The following is a 19,897-nucleotide window of genomic DNA, read 5'->3' on the forward strand; positions in this document are numbered from 1 at the left end:
TGATGAAGTATAGTGCATTAATTTAGACTAGTGTGATGAAGTAGGGCATTAATTTAGACTAGTGTGATGAAGTATAGTGCATTCATTTAGACTAGTGTGATGAAGTATAGTGCATTCATTTAGACTAGTGTGATGAAGTATAGGGCTTTAGAAGTTTCTGCTTGACAGCAACGATGATGTATTACTACTAACTTGTGTACTATAACTTATGTTTAGAGCCACAGCCTTATGTCGTTAATTATAGTCATAGAAAGGAATAGCACTCACGTTATATCCAATAGGATTCTTGTTTATTTCTTCCATCCAGCAGCAAAGCAACATAATGTTGAATTGCTGCTGGGTGGAAAATGGAAAAGTAAACAAGAATATAACGTGAGTGCTGGTATTATCTTCTACGGACTGTATCTACCAGAACTGTGAACCCATCACATTATAACTCAACTGAGTGCTTGCTTATCTTCCTTTCTTCAAAATAATTCACTCTACATACGTTTGACCAACCATGCCCTCCTTCCCCTTTAGCACCTTTAAAGGCCACGCACAAATATTAGATTTACTGTAGGCGGCGGCCTATTCATATTTTAACTGGTAACCCCCCCCCCCCCCACCCCAAACACTGATCTCCAAGCTCACAACGACTCGCATCTTGCAATTTTTCTTGCTTTTCTTATATTATTTGACAGTTTGGCCAATGTTTGACCAGTTTTGAATACTATTTTGTTGGTTGATTACATTTGATGCAGTACTGTCATCTGGGAGACCGACCCCCCCAATTCATGTGTGGACCACCCTGGGGGTCCCAACCCACAGGTTGAGAACCACCGACTTAGTAGTTGTGTACTGTACAGGAATGTTGTTGTTCACAGAACAGACCTGGTCACACTTTACATCTCAATGCACCCTGGCTGTCTGTGGGTCCCACGACAAGTGGACATACAGGTGTAAATACAGCTGTGTAATACAGGTGTAAATGCACTCCATAGAACATGTTGTGACACATTGGTGTCTGTCTGAACCCAGTGTTTTTTTCCAACATTCTTTTCATATCAACAGGTCTATTATTTTATTTATTTATTCAGCATTTGAGACATGGACCACAATGCGCCACCCCTTATCCTTAAACTTTATGCGTTATTTTAAAAATAATGAAACCTAACCTAGTAATTTTAGTAATTCTAATAAGACTAAAAGTATTTTAGCAACTTAGTCTTAGTGTTACTTTTAGTAGCAAATTCTGATTTAAGCTCAGTCTTTGAACAATCCATGGCTACTTAAACTATCTAGTCTTAGCCAACTAAAATGTAACACTGTTCTGTACTTATACATACAATTGTATAGTACAAAACACTGAAGTCCTTAAACCAGAAACCTACCCCTAAAGTTCCAGGGGTGTCGAATGCAACTTGGGGCGAGGGCCGCATTGGTCAAAAGGTCACTTGATGGGGGCCACAACCAGTTGCGGACGCACGCTCGATGTCTCAGTCAGTCACTGCTATAATATCTATCTATCTATATTCTACTGTAATTAATAAACAATGCAATAAGGATCCCCAACAAAACATTTGAAAGTAAAACATTTCAATTTGAAGTTAGCTGTGGGTTAGACGGAGACAGATGAGAAGAAGCATATTCTCATAAAACCTTAGTCCATAGAGCCATATCCTGCATCCATGATCACATTTTGTGTTTTAAAACTGCTGTGACAAAGTCTTACATTTGAATCTTGAAGCTGTATGTAAAGGCAGTGTTAATAACCAGTGTTGATTAAGCAACTAGGTGACAACATTTCAGCCAATCAGGCGAGAGTATAGCTATCAGCTTAGGCCAATTTTGTCACTTACATTTACACTAGTTTGTTCTGTATCCTGAGAGCGTTAAAATGTGTAGCCCAGTTTCAGTTTCTGAAAAATGCTATTTCTGTTTAATAAAAAGCTGGAGACTCCTGTTACTGAGGAAAAAAACACTAGCAATACTATAGACTATAGAGTAGGCCTACTATATCACCATTCAATGGTGATATAGTAAAATAAGTGCAAGCACAAGCACAATGAACCATTGTGCTTGTTAACACTTATTTTAACCAAAGAAAATCACTGACTATACAAAGTGTGCATGTATTCGTGACGCGACATACACAAGTTTAGCCCCCCACCACCCCCTTATTCCTTGTATTTTTTCCCTTTCCTATAGGCTACTTTCTTTACATGATGATTTCCAGTTATTTTTTGTTATATACAGAACTAGTGTATATTTGTGCGTCTCTAAAAATGTTCGGATTAATTGAAAATGGTGGACCCTGTTGTAAACAAGTGTAATGCTTTTATATACAGTACGTGTCATCATCCACAGTTAACAGTTTTTGTATTGACTTGTGCTTTCGTCTGAAATGTACCCATTCTGCATACAGTAAATAAAAAAAACAAAGTCGTTGGCAAGCATTATTGTTTTTGAAGCAATAAAAAAATTGTCTGTCTGAGTCTGTTCTCCCTATGATGTCATAAAAAAACAAACTAGAGCATATTTGAAGCCAATTAAGACTGTGATGTAGCCTACCTATTAAAGTTCTTACTGTCCGTTATTGTTGCTGTATGAAAGTCTGACAACGGTTTCCATTCCATCCATCCAGTTAAACAAACTGATGAGCAGGCAATGAAAGGAGTTGTGTGGTTCCTAGAAACAAAGAACAAACACTGGCAAACGTAATTATAGTACATCATCTGTCGAGTTAACGTTTAGGTCATACAGAACAGCAGTTACCAATTGTATCCAGTAGATGGCAAGCAATCCGAGAACCCATCGTGAGAAAATAAAGGAAAAACAGCGCCCTCCTTTCCTATAAATTTGATGTTGGTCAACAGTCTGTCTCGAGAGACTACACTGCAAGAGACATGACATCCATAGCCAGAAATGTAAAAGTATTCAGAGTTGTTAAAACAGCAATGAAATCAATTAAATATAGCTACAAAAGTATTGTAGCCTACTCACATTGTGTAAGTCAAAAAGTGGCATCAAAATATACTTACATACTCATTATTCAGTGCGCGTGCGTGCGCGCACACACACGCGATTTGTGAAAGAAGCCGAATACTAGCGCTGATTCCTAAACAATTAACACAATGATGTTTTAGTAGCCTAATATTGTTCCTGCCGTTCTACACCAACCAACCAACAGGTGAAGAAATGACAGATTGAGGCTTTAATAATATCAGAGACTATTAGGATTTTATAGAAGATACTTCTGAACATATCGCTGGTTTGATCAGTTCAAATGCTCTAATCAAATCGAACATTATACCATCTATATACAAGCAAGAGCTTGTGCAACATGCTGACCTCTATGGAATCCAAATCACTGCAGTTAACGTGTGGCGACTGCATGAGAACGTTAACCCATGTCCACTGCAGTGTTGATTTCGTCGACTAAAACCAAGACGAAAAATCTTCATCGACTAAACCTTTTTCCACTGACGAAAACTAAATAAAAAACTATTTCGACTATGATGACTAAAACTATACAAACAAATACAAACTAGACTGAAATGTTAGGGACTATAGGATAAGTCATTTTACACACGGTTGCATGCTGAAAATAGCCGATCTACAAGCTCACAACGCGCCTCAGCGTGACACGTTGTGAGCTTTGTAGATCTGCTATTTTCAGCAGGTGTAAAATGAGTCTTTACGACGGCATCATTGCCAGACAAAATACACTTTAGTCGACTAAATCAACTATATTTAGTCGACTAAAACACTAAGACATTCCTGCCAGGTGACTAAAACTAAAGGAAAACTAATCAAAAGACGGACACTGGTCCACTGACCTGGTGACAAATAAATAACCACACACACACACACACACACACACCAAGAATATATTTAAAAACTTTATTAGAAACAAAGAGAGCTCTGCTTTATCTTACATAAACATACAACAATGGCTTTACTCAACAGAGAATACCTCAATACTTTGTGTCACTCCTTTTATAGCCAGGAATCTCTGCCTTAACGCAGCCTGCCTTTACATGTATCTCCACATTGAACCCAGCAGACCAGTTAGAAAGTAATAGAAATGTTTTACCCAGCTCTGTATTTACACGGCCCTCTACTCTCCAACCCAACAGCACATAGAGAAACAAACTCAAAATCATTCATTTCATCGTAACATAAATGGTACAAAGGTCTTTTTTTTCCTTCTCCTTTTAAAAAATACTAATATAAATCATTCTTTACAGTCGTGTAAAATGTATTTCTCAAATACATGGTGGTTTTTTTTATTTTTTTTATTTGTATTTCTTTCGTCTTTTCTGGAAGCTATATACAGAAACAAAAGTTAAGAAAGTGATTTGATACAGCTGGGTTAATTTAGAACAGAACAAGAGTCCAAAGAAGTTGTATTAAATTGAAAGAACGAGGGAGACAAACGCATTTCTGTCAGTCTGTCCGACAGATAGACAATGCCGTCTGTCTGTCTGTCCTATGGAATAGTGGTCTGCATGGATCCACCCTTAAACCCCAAAACCTGAGACCAGAGCGGGTCCGGGTTAAAAATATTGTCAAGGTTAGGGGGACGTGTCATAACTCTTATAATTGCTGTGGTATGGAGTTAAGTGAGGCTGAAATGGAGTAACCCGCGTGGACCCCGCGAGGATTCAAACAGCTTTTTTTCCCCTAATTATTAAAGATTTAATCTTCAGTTAAACCCCCCCCCCCCCCAAAAAAAAAACAGACATACGGGTTGTAATTATGTCCTTAACCCATTCTGAACGGGAACCCATTTTGATGTTAGCATCATGTTATGCTTTAGCTATTGAAAAATAGCAGATCTACAAGCTCACAGCGCGCCACTCGGTGGCAGACCTACGAGCTTGTAGGCCTGCTATTTTTGAAAAATCGAAGAACGACTGACATTTTTTAGAATCTGATCTCGGGTCAGAATGGGTTAATCAGACCAGTGCGTGTCCAGTGGAAACCTCGCATGAATCTGATCTCAGGTCAGAATGGGTTAATCTATTCTCACAAATTGAACAGGCGGTTCAAACGCAGCCACAGGTCTCAAGTGGCAGTGCAAGTGTGAGCCTGAACGCCAGAGGTATTCTTCTTTAGCCAGGTGAAAATGCAAACTTCCAAGAGAAAAGTATAGTGCACAAATCAAAAGAAGCCACCGGGAACATCATCTATGCGTGGAGCACTTTTGTGGTCATTATTGTTTTAAGAAGCCTGGCTGAAAAACATAGATGATGTAGCCTGATGGAAGATGGAACACCTCAATGTCCTCCCCCCCCCCCCCAAAGGTGTCCGTGTGAGTCAGCAAAGTCGTCATTAATTAATTAAGCTGGAGACGGGACAGGTGAGGCGGTTGGACCAAGAGAGGACGGCGGGTTTCTGAGTCCCCAGAGCAAATAAGAGAACGTTCAACCTTCTCAAGAAAAGCCCCCCCACTGCTGGATTCCACACAACGTTCAATGCGGAGACTCCCACAGAAAAGGGAGAGGGCTGCCGTTACTCCTCCGTACAAAAGACAGTCCCGTTGAGCAGCAATCCATCCATTCCCAGACCATAATTGGGACGGGGCAAAAAAATAAATAAAATAAAAAACACAAACTCCACAGAAACCAATTCCATCATGGAATGATTGCAGGTCAAAACGCTGCAGCAAAGCCCTCCTCCAACAAATAATTATTCCACTAGACCCGTTTGGGGCTGCAAGAAGAATCCCTCCTATACTCAACTATCCCCTGGTTCAACGAGCGCACCAGCTATAGGCTGTGTGGCGCTCGCTTCCAATGGCAAACAAACACTTTTTAAGATGTTTGTTTTAAAGTAATTTCTTTCTTTTATCATAAGATTTGTATAGATTTTGTTTGTAATAAAGTCACTTGGATGTCATTTCTCTTTGTTGTGTAATAAAGCTTGTTGAAATAGGGGGGAAAAAAAGGATGCTGTGGTGTCAGGTCCAGAATGATCAGGTCTAAACCGGTTAGGTCCGGGTCTGGTGATTCTCTGGTCCATCGTGGACCAAAACTATTCAACATCGTGATTCTCCTCTCGGCTCTGTTTTAGACCGGGTCTCATGTTTAAGAATGAAAAAATAAAAAAAGAGAGAGAGAGAGAGAAATAAAAATAAAATGCAAATAAGGTTCAGGTATAAGAAAGCCAGAGAGGTCCGTTTCAGAACGGGCCGAACTCTCTGGACCCATGCAGACCTCTAATACAAACAGCATGTCTGTCTGTCTGTCTGTCTGTCTGTCTGTCCGACTGTCCCACAAGAGACAAACATGCCTGTCCTCGAGAGACAAACACTGTGTCCGTGTGTCCTCCAGAGACGCACCCCGGTGTCTGTCTGTCTGTCTGTACCACACAGTAACATTCTTGGTAGAGCTTATCGTTTGATTTAAATCCTATAGCCGTGACACCTGCCCGTCGCAGATAGATAGATAGAGGGAGCAGTTGCTTATTGTAGGTCTATTACACGGGTCTCTGTTGTGGGTCTCTACTGTGGACAGTGTTGCTTTACACAGAACATATTTAAGATCATAATTATTTCATTAAAAAAAAAAGAAAAAAGAGAAGAGTGTATACAAGCTACTGAACACTTGAAAGCATTCAATCTCTCAATGTGTCCATCATAATAAATAGAATTGAATCAACTGGAAGATGATTATTATTATTATTATTATTTTTACAAAATGATGGAAATTAAAATAAAACGGGTGTGGAGATGTGTGATGAGTTTAGGGAGAAAAATCAGTTAAATAAAACCCCGACATGTGCCTGTACGTAGAAGACCAGTTGGATGCTGTAGGGCTGTCCCATTTCCACGTTTTCTTGAAAAGGAAACTTTGTTATTTTAATTAATATTCTTATTTCCTCAGCCCCCCCCCCCCCCCCTCCAACCACCCCAAACAAAGAGAAACAAAAAAAACAAATTGATTGCATAAAGTTTGTGTTTCTGTGCTGGAAGACGAACTCACAGGCTCTCCAATAAACTACATTTCCCATCACCGCCCACATAGAACACCCACCCCCCTTGTCCCGCTCCCGCTCAGTGACTCCTGGACATGATAGCTCGGTAGGTAAATAGATAAGATGGATGGTTGGTTAGATAAGACCGATGGGAGGAATAAAACGCAACAGGCTTTGGCAGTTGTGACATAAGGGGGAGGGGGGGGGGAATTATAAGAGACCACATTGAACCTTTGACCTTTTCTTACACCCCCCTCCACCCCCACCCCCACCTCCAGTTGGGCAAGCTCACACTTCCATATTGATTTACAGATTAGTATAATTGGTATTGATATCGTAGAAGGCTCAGGATAGGGGGGGTGGGGGGGAAACGGTAAAGAACTTATAGGCTGATTCGTGCTTTAAGTCGCGTGCGGGTGCCACCGCACACACCGAAAATATCAGATCTACAAACTCAGGCAACACGACGTCTGTGGCGCCTTGTGACTCATGTAGACGATCTGACGTTTTTTTTGTGGCGCGAGCGTGACACCCGTGCGCCACTATACGCTAGACAAACCAGGCGTTTTTTGTTTTTATTTTATTTTAAAGTGCCTCAGGAGTAAATGGCAGTTTTACGTCGTTTACATTCACGGAGTCTGTCTGGGGGGGGAGGAGGGGGGGGGGGGGGGGGTGGGGGTGGTGGGCGGGGCGTGTGGAGAGATGTGTGGGAGGGGGAGGAGTCTGGCGTGGACGTGGGCGTGTCATCACCTACACTCCAACGCCACGGTGGTCTGAGACGGAGACGAGCCGGACGGACTCAAACACATGTCTGAAGAACCTGAAGACGTGGAGGCCGGCGTGATGGAAACTATGGACACGGGAAGAAAACAACAACTGTTAGCAACTTAGCAGTTAGCGCACACACACACACACACACACACACACACACACACACACACAGAGTGTAGGTTTTAGTTCTCACTACGCCAATTGATGTCGCCACACATTGTTTGTTATCACTGCTTGTTGTATCAGTGGCGTATCTACAATAAGGCGAGGACGAAATCCATTTCTGCCTGGCCAAAATACATACAAACAAAACCTGAGAACTATTAGTGGACAGCGGATTGGCCGCTGCGGTAGAGCGCGACAATGCCAGCCTTTCAGCCTTTGTATCCTCCTCGTCTGGCAGGTATATCTCTTTGAAAACCTTTAGTGCTACGATTGTGCGCTCGACAATAGTGCGATAAATGGTCTCAGATTAGGGATACTAGGGTTCTCCTCAGAATAGGGATCTCCTCAGAATAGGGATACTAGGGTTCTCCTCAGAATAGGGATACTAGGGTTCTCCTCCGAATAGGGATACGAGGGTTCTCCTCAAGAATAGGGATACGAGGGTTCTCCTCAGAATAGGGATACTAGGGTTCTCCTCAGAATAGGGATACTAGGGTTCTCCTCAGAATAGGGATACGAGGGTTCTCCTCAGAATAGGGATACTAGGGTTCTCCTCAGAATAGGGATACGAGGGTTCTCCTCCGAATAGGGATACTAGGGTTCTCCTCAAGAATAGGGATACTAGGGTTCTCCTCCGAATAGGGATACGAGGGTTCTCCTCAAGAATAGGGATACTAGGGTTCTCCTCCGAATAGGGATACGAGGGTTCTCCTCAGAATAGGGATACTAGGGTTCTCCTCAAGAATAGGGATACTAGGGTTCTCCTCCGAATAGGGATACGAGGGTTCTCCTCCGAATAGGGATACGAGGGTTCTCCTCAGAATAGGGATACTAGGGTTCTCCTCAGAATAGGCATACTAGGGTTCTCCTCCGAATAGGGATACTAGGGTTCTCCTCAGAATAGGGATACGAGGGTTCTCCTCAAGAATAGGGATACGAGGGTTCTCCTCAGAATAGGGATACGAGGGTTCTCCTCAGAATAGGGATACGAGGGTTCTCCTCCGAATAGGGATACGAGGGTTCTCCTCCGAATAGGGATACGAGGGTTCTCCTCAGAATAGGGATACGAGGGTTCTCCTCAAGAATAGGGATACGAGGGTTCTCCTCAGAATAGGGATACGAGGGTTCTCCTCAAGAATAGGGATACTAGGGTTCTCCTCAGAATAGGGATACTAGGGTTCTCCTCAAGAATAGGGATACTAGGGTTCTCCTCAGAATAGGGATACTAGGGCTCAGGCGGTTAAGGTAAAAAAACCAACATTTGGAACTCCCAACAGGACCACCTGTTGAAGAGCCCCGCTCGATCGGTTTACCTTCTCGGTCCTTCTTCTTCATCCTCTTGCGCCGGCGGTCGATGGACGCCACCTCAGACTTCAGAGACATGTAGTATCGCCTGATGTCCTGAAGCTTGTCCTGCAGGTAGGCGATGCGCTCCGAACTGGACAGGCCATCCAACTCACCTGGACATGCAGGCAAGACATAGAACAATAAGCAATTAGGACAAATTCAAAGATTCATTTTATTTTTTATTGAAGTTTATCGCATCTGATCTAAGAACAGTAGGGGTGTGTGTATTGTGTGTGTGTGTGTGTGTGTGTGTGTGTGTGAGAGAGAGAGTGTTGTAGGTTTCATGTACACGTGTGTGTATTGTATGTAGATTATGTTGTGTACAGGTGTCATGTGTATTTTATGTATGATTCAAGTGTGTGTAGTGCATGTTGTTTGTGTGTTCTAAATGTGTTTTTATTTGTGTGTGTTAGTGTGTGTACTGTGTAGACCTGGCACCAGCCAATCCACTGCCTCCATCAACCCCTACAGAAATCATGTGGCCAGAATGGGTTTTTTTTTTAAATGTCGTTGTTGTTGTCTCTGTATTATCCGTGTTGGTTTTCGGTGCCTGCCCTCTAGTGGTTTGTGTTTTTGTTTAGTTTTTTTTTTTTCGGGTTAACTCACCTGGTCCGTCTCCAAAAAGGCTCCCTGAAACCCAGAATGAAGAAGAGACCCACAATAAAAGAGCAGTGTGCACAGAAAAGCTTTGTCCACACAACTCAAGACACTGGAGTCACAACCACAAGGTGTGCGACAACTCAAAGACACTGTGGAGTCACAGACAACCAGAAGGTGTGTGACAGAGAGACACAACGCGCGTCAAAACACGTGGTGACACATTCTTATTTCTTAGAATAAACGGGAGACTGCACAGCAGCGACTTGAAACCGAATGAGCAGTCTGCCGTTAAGCACTTGGATCCCCTGCTGTGGCACTGTGGCGCCCTATTGGAACGTGGTCATTGCTACGTCGTCGGCCATTTTGGATGAGGAAATACCCCAGTCGGTCCATTAGTCTGTCTTTTATTCATGCACCAAGGGAGAACACGTACAGTCAATGCTTAAACAACACATTATTTCATTAGGATTCTTATCAATTGGACTAAGGACTTTTTGCTGGCTACGGAGCGGGCAGCATTGGGAGGTCTTTTTTTATTAGATCATATGTGGAGAACAGGCCACGTGCGAACCATACTCGACTGAGCAACGAGAAATCACAGCCAATATAAAACACCTGGACGTGAATCTTTAAGGCATTGAGTTATGCCGGCAGGTGGTCTAACGACTAACCTACACCTCGTGTACTGCCTGCCAGCAGTACTGGCTGCCAGATAAAATAACCCAGCTCATGATAAAATAACCCAGCTCATGATAAAATAACCCTGCCTATGATAAAAATGAATACCAAACAACTCGTCCCTTTACCAACTCGCCTGGGGGCGTACAGCCGGCGCCGGCGGAACTGCGCGGCCTGGTATTCCTGAAGTAACCCAAGTAAATTATGTATAAACGGTTAAACCTAACCTTATTCCTAACCGTCCTTAACCTCAGTAAAACTATGCCTGAACCTAACGCTGTTCCTAAACTTAACCCCAGTAAAACTAGGCCTAACCCTAAACGTATTTCTAAACCCCGTTCTCAGTAAAACAAAATAAAGAATACAAGAACCGCCGCACGAGAGGTTGGCGGAAAAAAGCCAGGGCGACGAGATGGAATAGGGGCGACCGCACTCGCTACCGATAAAATAACCCAGCTCATGCCACACAGTCTCTGTTGAAGGTAAAGTCCTCAACCTGCCATATAAATTCATTCAACAAATGCATTATCATTCAAAGCAACGACCAGTTGAACTCGTTAAAACGTGACGGTTTGAAACGAATACATTTGTAGCATTAGCCAACACATGAAAGAGGGAGTGTAAAAGATGCTAAGAGACCCCGTGTACTCAGGAAGGAGGAAGATAAGATCACACCCGTTACACAATACCATCTTTTACCATCAGGGGGCGACGGTACACTACACAGTGCCTTCTCTGCAGCCTATAACGTATGACTTGTTATTAGCATGGTTTCTTTAATTGCCCATGTACTTTGTGCTCCGTTTGCATCGTGTATGTTTCTGTATCCTGACGACTTGGCTTGGCACAAAACAAATTTCCGAAAAAAGGACAAATTTAAAGTATCCATCTATTTGTGAGCATGTCCAAATAAAGGGAAAGTAAATACCTGGCATAATTTGCCCATTGCCAAAACACGGCAGAACCTTATAACCACTTCCAAGTCACTGACGAGAGTCCCGCAGGGGTCAAACGCAGTGGTTTTCAACCATTCTCATATCAAGGCCCATTATTAAGTTGACATTTGAGTCACAGACCACCAATTGAATTCTTCGTACGGGTCCCTTTGGTTTAATTTTATTTCTATGACAGTGGTGCTCATCCTTTTTCATGTCAAGGACCCCCAGAATTATCTGTATTTGGCCACAGACCCCCCCCCCCCCTTCTGAAAATATGTTGTTCCAGCCAGGGACCACTCTACTCTACACAGCAGTCATTATTCCCAGCACTAGTTACGGACTTCGCCCAGACTGATAACGTGTCTGTGTGTGTGTGTGTCCGTGTGTGCGTGTGCATTGTCTCACTGAGTTGGAAGGTCCATTTATACGTGCGCTGGGAAGAGGAGAATCCAGTTTTGTCTCTGTAGGACTCCAGAGCCGGGGACAGCCGGGGGCCTTTGGGCAGGCCCGGGGTCAGCCGGGGGCCTTTAGGGAGGCTGTGCTTGACGGGGCTCAGTTTGGACGCCTGGTCTTCACTGTCGCTGCTGTGACCTGCACACGAGTTGGGGAAAGACGAGCAAACGGTACTATGTCACTAGACTCACTACTAACGTTCGCTAAAGCATAACATAATGCTAACACCAAAAGGAGCTCCCGCCCCAAAATGGGTTAATTAACCACTGGAACCCCTAGCATCCCCTATTCTGCGGCAACACTCCTGTGAGTCGTATCAAGTTAAAATTTAATTAATCTATTGAGGATGAAAGTTATCTGGTTTCATTAAATGGCTTGGTCGAACGCTCGATTCAGATTGGTCAGTCGCAGAATTCAGCCGTGTGTTATTTCTGGATAATGACCGCTCCATAACAGACCGGCAATGCCTAATCAAACGCTCGTTTCCAACCCCGACAGCCATGTAAAAACACACACAATGTAATTTACAGCTACCAGTTCATCAACTGGTTCTACTACGGTTCTCTGCTTTCTGTTCCCAGCTACTGTATGTGGAAGAAGGTCTCTCCCAAAATACATGCCATCACATGCACACTGCAGATCCACAAGCGCACAACGCGACACACACACACACAGTCACACACACACACACACACACACACTCTTACCTGCTCCATTCTTGTCCGTCTTGTTGGCTGTGCTCGATCGTTTTTGGTTCCGTTTGTGTTTTTTGGCCGAGGGGCTTGTATTCCCGTCCATCAACCTCTTCTGACCTGCAGAGGTCAACCAATCACATTAACCCATTTTGACCCGAGATCAGATTAAAAAAATGTCTTCTACATCCCGACAGTTCTCTGAAAAAGCTACGTTTCCTGTGTCAGTCGTTCTTCGATTTTTCAAAAATAGCAGACCTACAAGCTTGTAGATCTGCTATTTTTCAATAGCTAAAGCATAACATAGTGCCAACACCAAAAGGGGTTCCCGCCCAAAAGGGGTTAAGACCACATACTGTAGTGCAGTCAGGGCATCTCAGAGTGGGTGCCCCGACGTCCAGGGAAACCTCAGAATACTTTGATAATATTCAGAATTGATCAACGTCACTTCAGTAACCACTTCTTATACTACTTGGTTTCTCTATTATTTAATGTTGTTCATACTCGTCTGTAGTGCATAGAGTTTAGTTGGGTCAGACAGTGTTTCCATTCATGTGGACATTTAGGAGTAATCATCGCTCCTATGAAATGTGAATTCTCGCCATCGCCACATAATGGACCTATGGCTAAAACCTGCCCTCTCCCACTTAAGACACTCCCACTTGGACACTTTCCAGCCAGGCTCATTCATTCCAATGTAAATATCATGGAATTGTTCACATTAAATACTGGTTCATTTTTGGAACCGGACCTTCAACAAGGCCTGCCATATGCACTGGAAAAACATGTGTGTGGCATTTATTTTCTTTTTTAAACAGTGTTTTATCATACAGGAAAAACTATTGGTGGAGAGGTTTGTCCAACCCATGCTATGCTTGGATGTGATTGAACCATAGCAGTTTGGGGAGGGGCTAATAGCTATAGGTGAACGGCTGGTCTATGTGTTTTGGGTGCGCTGCACATTCTGAATGGACACACAGAGAGACACACACACAGAGACACACAGAGAGACACACATTCTGAATGGACACACAGAGAGACACACATTCTGAATGGACACACAGAGACACACACACACAGAGAGCGGCGTGCTGCCCCTCACCTCGGTCCTTGGTGTCGTGCAGCGACAGGGAGGAGTTGGACGAGGACACGTGGCCCGGCTCGTGGTCCACCGGGCCGTCCTGGGCCTCCCTGCCTCTCTCTTCCTCCTCCTCTTCCTCCTCTTCGTCGTCCTCCTCGTCTTCCTCCTCCTCCTCCAGGCCGTGGGGGAAGGCTCTGCTCTGGGGCTGTGCGGAGGAGGCCTGCGTGAGGAGGAGGAGGTGGTGGTGGTGGTGGTGCGGGTGAGGAGGCGGAGGCGGAGGCGGAGGAGGAGGCGGCGCCTCCCGCATCATCGGCAGGAGGTTGGGCTTCTCCTTGTCGTCGGGGTCGTCCAGGTCCACCTCGTGGCACACCAGCGCCTCGGGGCCTATCTGGGGCATCAGCTCCTCCGCCGTGGGGCCCTGTGGGGGGACGGAAGGGATGGAATCATGGGACCGTCATGAACTATTTACTGGATTACAAATAAGAGCACCGAAGTCTGATGTAATGTACGCTTCCTACTTGGGTCATATATTGCCCCTCCCCTAATCACTACGTGATTAGTATAATTTGTTCAGTTTGTTAAAGGTATATTCAGTGATTTCACTCAAAAAAAAACATAAGTTTCGTTTTTGGCTGGGACCCAAAGCCTTTCGTCCAATCAGGATGGAGAGTCAAAAACGAAACCTAAGGTTTTTTGACCCCCAGGGGTTAACTGGGGACAGGGAGGAACTCCTTATATGGTCAGCACACTCTATAGTAGAGAGGATTATCACAACAAAACAAAAAAATAAGTCATATTTGAATATACCTTTAAGCTTTAAGCTTTAAGTATAAGATGGAGTGCCACAATTTTTGTATTTTTCCAGTTTTTCATGTCTACGAGGTGACAGTACTTCATTAGACACCCCGGAGTCGGTTTTATGTGCAATGGTGTATTAACTTTGTATTTAGGGTTTCTTCCTGGAGGCTTTGAACCCTTGACAGTCAAACGAGCCAATGAAATAAACAGAAATGTAGTATCTACAGTCTATTTAGTCGACTAAATAGACTAGATAATACAGATCTACAAGCACGCAAGCGTTGTGAGCTTGTGGATGTGCCATTTTCAGCAAGTCATTGCGACGGCATCCAGGCTCATTTTAGTCAACATAAAATCTTCCACTAAATCATTCCAGGTGGACTAAAATGTGACAAAAAAAACGAAATGAAAACCATTCAAGAGACCAACGACTGAAACTTAAAATCTAAACAACAGCGCTGGGTACCTGCTGGGCCTGGTGGTGCAGCTGCGTGGCGGGGACCGCCGGGAGGCGCTGCTGGGAGGAGGAGCAGATCTCCGGAGAGAGGCAGGGCATCTCCATCTTCACCTCCTCCTCCTCCTCCTCCTCTGGAGGAGGAGGAGGAGTCGTGTGCTCCTTCGCTCTCCTCGACGCGTCGCTCCTCCTCTCCGAGTCGGACCTCCGGGGGGCGGGCGACGGGAGCGCCCTGGGAGAGGACGCGGCGGCCGCCATCTTGGGCCCCCCCGCGGAGGAGGCGGCGGCGGCGGCCCTGGACTCCAGGCGCACCTTCTTGTCGGGCGTCCTCTGCTCCGTGGCCTTGCGCTTCACCACCACCGGGGGGACTCCCGCCGCCTCGGCTCCCAGCGCTCCTGGAGGAGGAGGAGGAGGAGACAGGCCAGTTTAAAACCCATTCTGACCCCGAGATCAGATTCTAAAAAAAAATAATTCTACGTCCGGACAGTTTTCCATTCTGACCCCGAGATCAGATTCTAAAAATGTCTTCTACGTCAGTCGTTCTTCGATGTTTCAAAAATGACAGACCTACAAAGCTCGTAGCGCGAGCTTGTAGATCTGCTATTTTTCAATAGCTAAAGCATGACATAGTGCCAACACCAAAAGGGGTTCCCGCCCCAGAATGGTTCAAGGCTTTAGTTGGCGTGGAAACGATTACCGGTTGAATCAATTTGGTTGTGCTTTTTGGCATTAGCCCATTTTGGGGGCGGGAACCCCTCTTGGTGTTTTCAAGCATTAGGTTATGCTTTAGCTAGTGAAAAATAGCAGATCTACAAGCTCATAGCGCGCCACCGAGTGGCGCGCTACGAGCTTGTAGGTCTGCTATTTTTGAAACAAAAGCTCCTTGACACAGTTGGAGAATAACTGATATAACGTAAGTTTTTTCTGAAAACTATCATGATTTTTTTTTTTAGACGACATTTGTAAAATCTGGTATCAGGTCGAAATGGGTTAATAATAATAATAATCATCTTTATTCATAGAGCCTGAATGGAAACACTTTTCTTTGGCGCTATGTCCATTTAGACTTGACTGTATACTGTATGCATTTCTGTCTAATGAAGTACGGTACTCAATCGATCAAAGCAGCTTTCAGACGTAAATGCAGTACAATGTGCTTTACATCCAAGTTAAAGGAGAATTCCATACTAAAAGGCTTTCTCACCTTTCTTTGTAGTTGTTACGTCCCCATCAAAGAGGTCCAGGTGTTATTTTGTGCAAAAGCTCCTTATTGGCTATTTCCCCTACCATAAGCCCTAAATGAATTGCATTGAATTGAATGGGATGTATGGGGTGTTGTGCTAATGCGCTTATTTCCATCGAAATAAGTAGTAGTGTGCCGCTTGGGTTATTATTTACATTATGAAGAGAGGATATATACAAAGAAATTATAATTTTGAGCGATGGGAATAAGCAAATTAACACCCCATACATCCCATTCAATTCAATGCAATTCATTTAAGGCTTATGGTAGGGGAAATAGCCAATAAGGAGCTTTTGCACAAAATAACACCTGGACCTCTTTGATGGGGACGTAACAACTACAAAGAAAGGTGAGAAAGCCTTTTAGTATGGAATTCTCCTTTAAAAACGTACCATTTTGGTCTGAATAGGACTAGTTTTTTTTCCTTCCAATGGAAATATCCTAAAAAAAAAACTTTTGGTACAATATGGTAATATGGTGAATGGTAAAAATTAAAATAGTAAAATTAAGTTAAAACCAGGGGCGGGGTTTTAGCTGCCTCCTATTGAACTGAATTTCAACAGCCCAATTTCCTGCCAATTATGTCTGCCGTGCATAGAGACAAAGATCGTTAATTTATGAAGCTACACCCTCCTAATTGTAGCCACTAGAAGCAAAATGGCACATAATGATCTCCTAACTAAGTGGGTGCCATTGTCTGACAGCAAATCTCACAAACGTCATCATAGATTTGCTGGTGCTGGTGGCGATAATAGTTGAATTCCTCCTGATTTGAGTATGAAAATCTTGGGAACATTCTGTGGTTTGTGGCGAACGGGTAAAACCGTGTTCAGTGGCCATGGGGCTAAAAAAAAATAATCACCGGAAGCAACCAGTCCTAAAAAGGCGGCCACCTAATTCACGCAGATATGGAGATGGTTTTTTAGCCTATTGATGATTAATTTCTGCAAAGCTACAATTATCTCAAGGACAGGGCAATGCGTCACAATAATGTGGGCCCCTACCTGTGGCTCCTCCTCCTCCTACGGCGCTCCTCTCGTCCTCCTCGGGGGCGGAGTCTGTGTCAGAGTCGTGCGCGGCGGTGGGCGTGGCCTCTGGAGGGAGGCGGAGCTGAGGCGGCAGGCAGTGCAGGACCACCATGGGCTCCTCCTGACGCTTCACGCAGAGCAGCGAGCCCGTGTGGTTGGCCGTGGGGGCGACGGAGGCGGGACTAGTGGCCGCGGAGGAGGAGCTGGCGACGGAGGCCGGACTAGCGGCGGGGGAGGAGGGTCTGGTGATGGCGACGGAGCACGTGGTGGTCGTCACGGCGACGGAGGAGGGGCTAGTAGAGGCGACGGGGGCGGGCTTAGTGGCGACGGGGGCGGGGCTAGTGCCGCGGCTGGGGGAGGGGCTGGGCGGAGTTGCTGGAGTGACGGCCGCGGAGGCGCCGCCGCCGGAGACGCACGCAGCGTTTCTCGGCGGCGTTTCGCAGCCCGCCTCTCTCGCGTTTGACCTACGCCCCTTGACCCTGGGCGAGGGGAGCGGCGGGCCGGCTTTGCTGCCGTCGTGTGACGACAGCGGAGAGGAGCTGCTGTTCTGGGGTCTGTCGGGGCCGTCGGTGCGCCGAGCGGCGGGAGAGGAGCTGCTGTTCTGGGGTCTGTCGGGGCCGACATCACGCCGGGCGGCTGGAGAGGAGCTGCTGTTCTGGGGTCTGTCGGGGCCGTCGGCGCGCCGAGCGGCTGGAGAGGAGCTGCTGTTCTGGGGTCTGTCGGGGCCGACATCGCGCCGGGCGGCTGGAGAGGAGCTGCTGTTCTGGGGTCTGTCGGGGCCGACATCACGCCGGGCGGCTGGAGAGGAGCTGCTGTTCTGGGGTCTGTCGGGGCCGACATCGCGCCGCGCGGCAGGAGAGGAGCTGCTGTTCTGGGGTCTGTCGGGGCCGTCGGCGCGCCGAGCGGCTGGAGAGGAGCTGCTGTTCTGGGGTCTGTCGGGGCCGACATCGCGCCGCGCGGCGGGAGAGGAGCTGCTGTTCTGGGGTCTGTCGGGGCAGACATCGCGCCGAGCGGCGGGAGAGGAGCTGCTGTTCTGGGGTCTGTCGGGGCCTTCGGCGCGCCGAGCCGCGGGAGAGGAGCTGCTGTTCTGGGGTCTGTCGGGGCCTTCGGCGCGCCGAGCCGCGGGAGACGCGTCCGGCCGAGCCGGGGGGGTCGTCTGCCCGGCGGTCGGAGACGCTTTGTGTCGCTCGTCTCGGATCGGCGAAACTTCGCCGACGCCTCTGTCCGGCGTCAACGGACACGCCGCCACAGACGCCGCCGGCTCCTCCCCTTTGCCCGGCTCCCTCTTCTCCGGTTGGGCGAGGAGGGCTTTGTCGGGACGATCCCTCTTCTCCGGTTGGGCGAGGAGGGCCTTGTCGGGACACTCCCTCGTCTCCGGTTGGGCGAGGAGGAGGGCCTTGTCGGGACGCTCGCGGGGCGTGCCGCCAAAGGGTGGGAGGGCTGGCGGCGCGGCGTTGGTCTCCATGGTTCCGCTGTTCGGAGGAGTCTTCCCGCTAGCGTCCTCCTCGTCCTCCTCCTCCTCGTCCTCCTGCTGGAGACACGTGGACGTTCTGTCCTCACTGGAGTCCTCTGGGTCACTGTCTGACGAGTTGGACTCTGTGCGCGCGCGCACGCACACACACACACACACACACACACACACACACACACACAATGATCTTAGCATTTATTCCATTTGTTCTTTGATTCAAATAAATTGGCAGTTCAATAACTGTTGCCTTGGACGGATGAGACATTACAGACATATTTCAAGGTGAGTTCACATGCACACGACAGGTCAGATTGACAGATTCCATGCAGTACAGGTCCAGAGATGGGAACCGAACCCAGGATATTGTCAAGCAAGTCATTTACATCCTGGTTCCAAATGGAGAATATAGGGTTGTAGTATAGCCACGGGGTAATCCAAGCGGTGGACATTGCTCTTGTCTTCATGTCTTTATGCATGTAAATTGTCTTGTTCTTTGCGTTATATGTCAAATGTGTGTATGTGTGTTCTGCATACTTGGCTGCTGGGTCGCAAGACTGACAATAAAGTACTAGATCATATTATCAGGTGCACTGCTCGATTCCAAGTAGTGCACCGATTGCATCAAATTAATCGTTGTACGTTGTCAAACTTGGTTTCATAATCGCTGGAAGCCGGAATCAGAACCAATTATGAATTCATTACCGTTTGAGGCTCTGTCCGAGTCGTACATCCCAGACGTCCTCCGCGTTCGTCTTCTCGGAGTGCCTGGGAGAGACAACAGTTTGACCATCAGCCATCCATCCATCCACCACGTTTTAGTTCATACCAGGGAATTAGATTTTAGTGTGTTTTTTTGGAGTAGCAAAACAAAACATTGCACAGGGCAGATATGACAAATACCTTGATACAAACAAAGACAGTACCCGGTAGCAATGATCAAAGTCAATAATGTACTATGGGCAAACCTGGCCATATAGATACTTTAGCAATTTTTTACAATTTTGGAAAATTCTTAAACTACTGGCTCCCATGCAAAGTGCCAACAATTTGTGACATTAATATCGCTACTGGGGCGATTGTAGCTCAGGAGGTAGGAGCAGGTCGTCCAATGATCCCTGGGTCGGCGGTTCGAATCCCGGCTGCCCCCGGAAGTGTCCTTGGGCAAAGACACCGAACCCCCAAAATAAATTGCTCCCGATGTGCTGGTCGGTGCCT

General features: G+C 46.2%; 1 protein-coding gene across 2 annotated transcripts in view; it reads right to left on the minus strand.

Annotated features, from left to right (window-relative positions):
• Positions 1-3,871: 3,871 nt before the first annotated feature.
• Positions 3,872-19,897, minus strand: part of arid4a (AT-rich interactive domain 4A) — a 40,036-nt gene continuing 24,010 nt past the window's right edge. The window contains exons 20-28 of one of the 2 annotated variants that reach the window (XM_080784663.1): positions 19,385-19,447; positions 17,188-18,807; positions 14,953-15,335; positions 13,710-14,106; positions 12,623-12,727; positions 11,868-12,053; positions 9,853-9,876; positions 9,213-9,359; positions 3,872-7,813 (exon numbers count right to left, since the gene is read on the minus strand). In XM_080784663.1, the coding sequence (XP_080640789.1) occupies positions 7,710-7,813; positions 9,213-9,359; positions 9,853-9,876; positions 11,868-12,053; positions 12,623-12,727; positions 13,710-14,106; positions 14,953-15,335; positions 17,188-18,807; positions 19,385-19,447 (3,029 nt within the window). In that variant the 3' untranslated portion in view covers positions 3,872-7,709. The remainder of the gene's footprint in view (positions 7,814-9,212; positions 9,360-9,852; positions 9,877-11,867; positions 12,054-12,622; positions 12,728-13,709; positions 14,107-14,952; positions 15,336-17,187; positions 18,808-19,384; positions 19,448-19,897) is intronic. The other variant, XM_080784664.1, reaches the window with a different exon arrangement.

Source organism: Protomyctophum bolini (genome assembly GCF_963924005.1).
Source record: "Protomyctophum bolini genome assembly, chromosome: 15".
NCBI lineage: Eukaryota > Metazoa > Chordata > Actinopteri > Myctophiformes > Myctophidae > Protomyctophum > Protomyctophum bolini.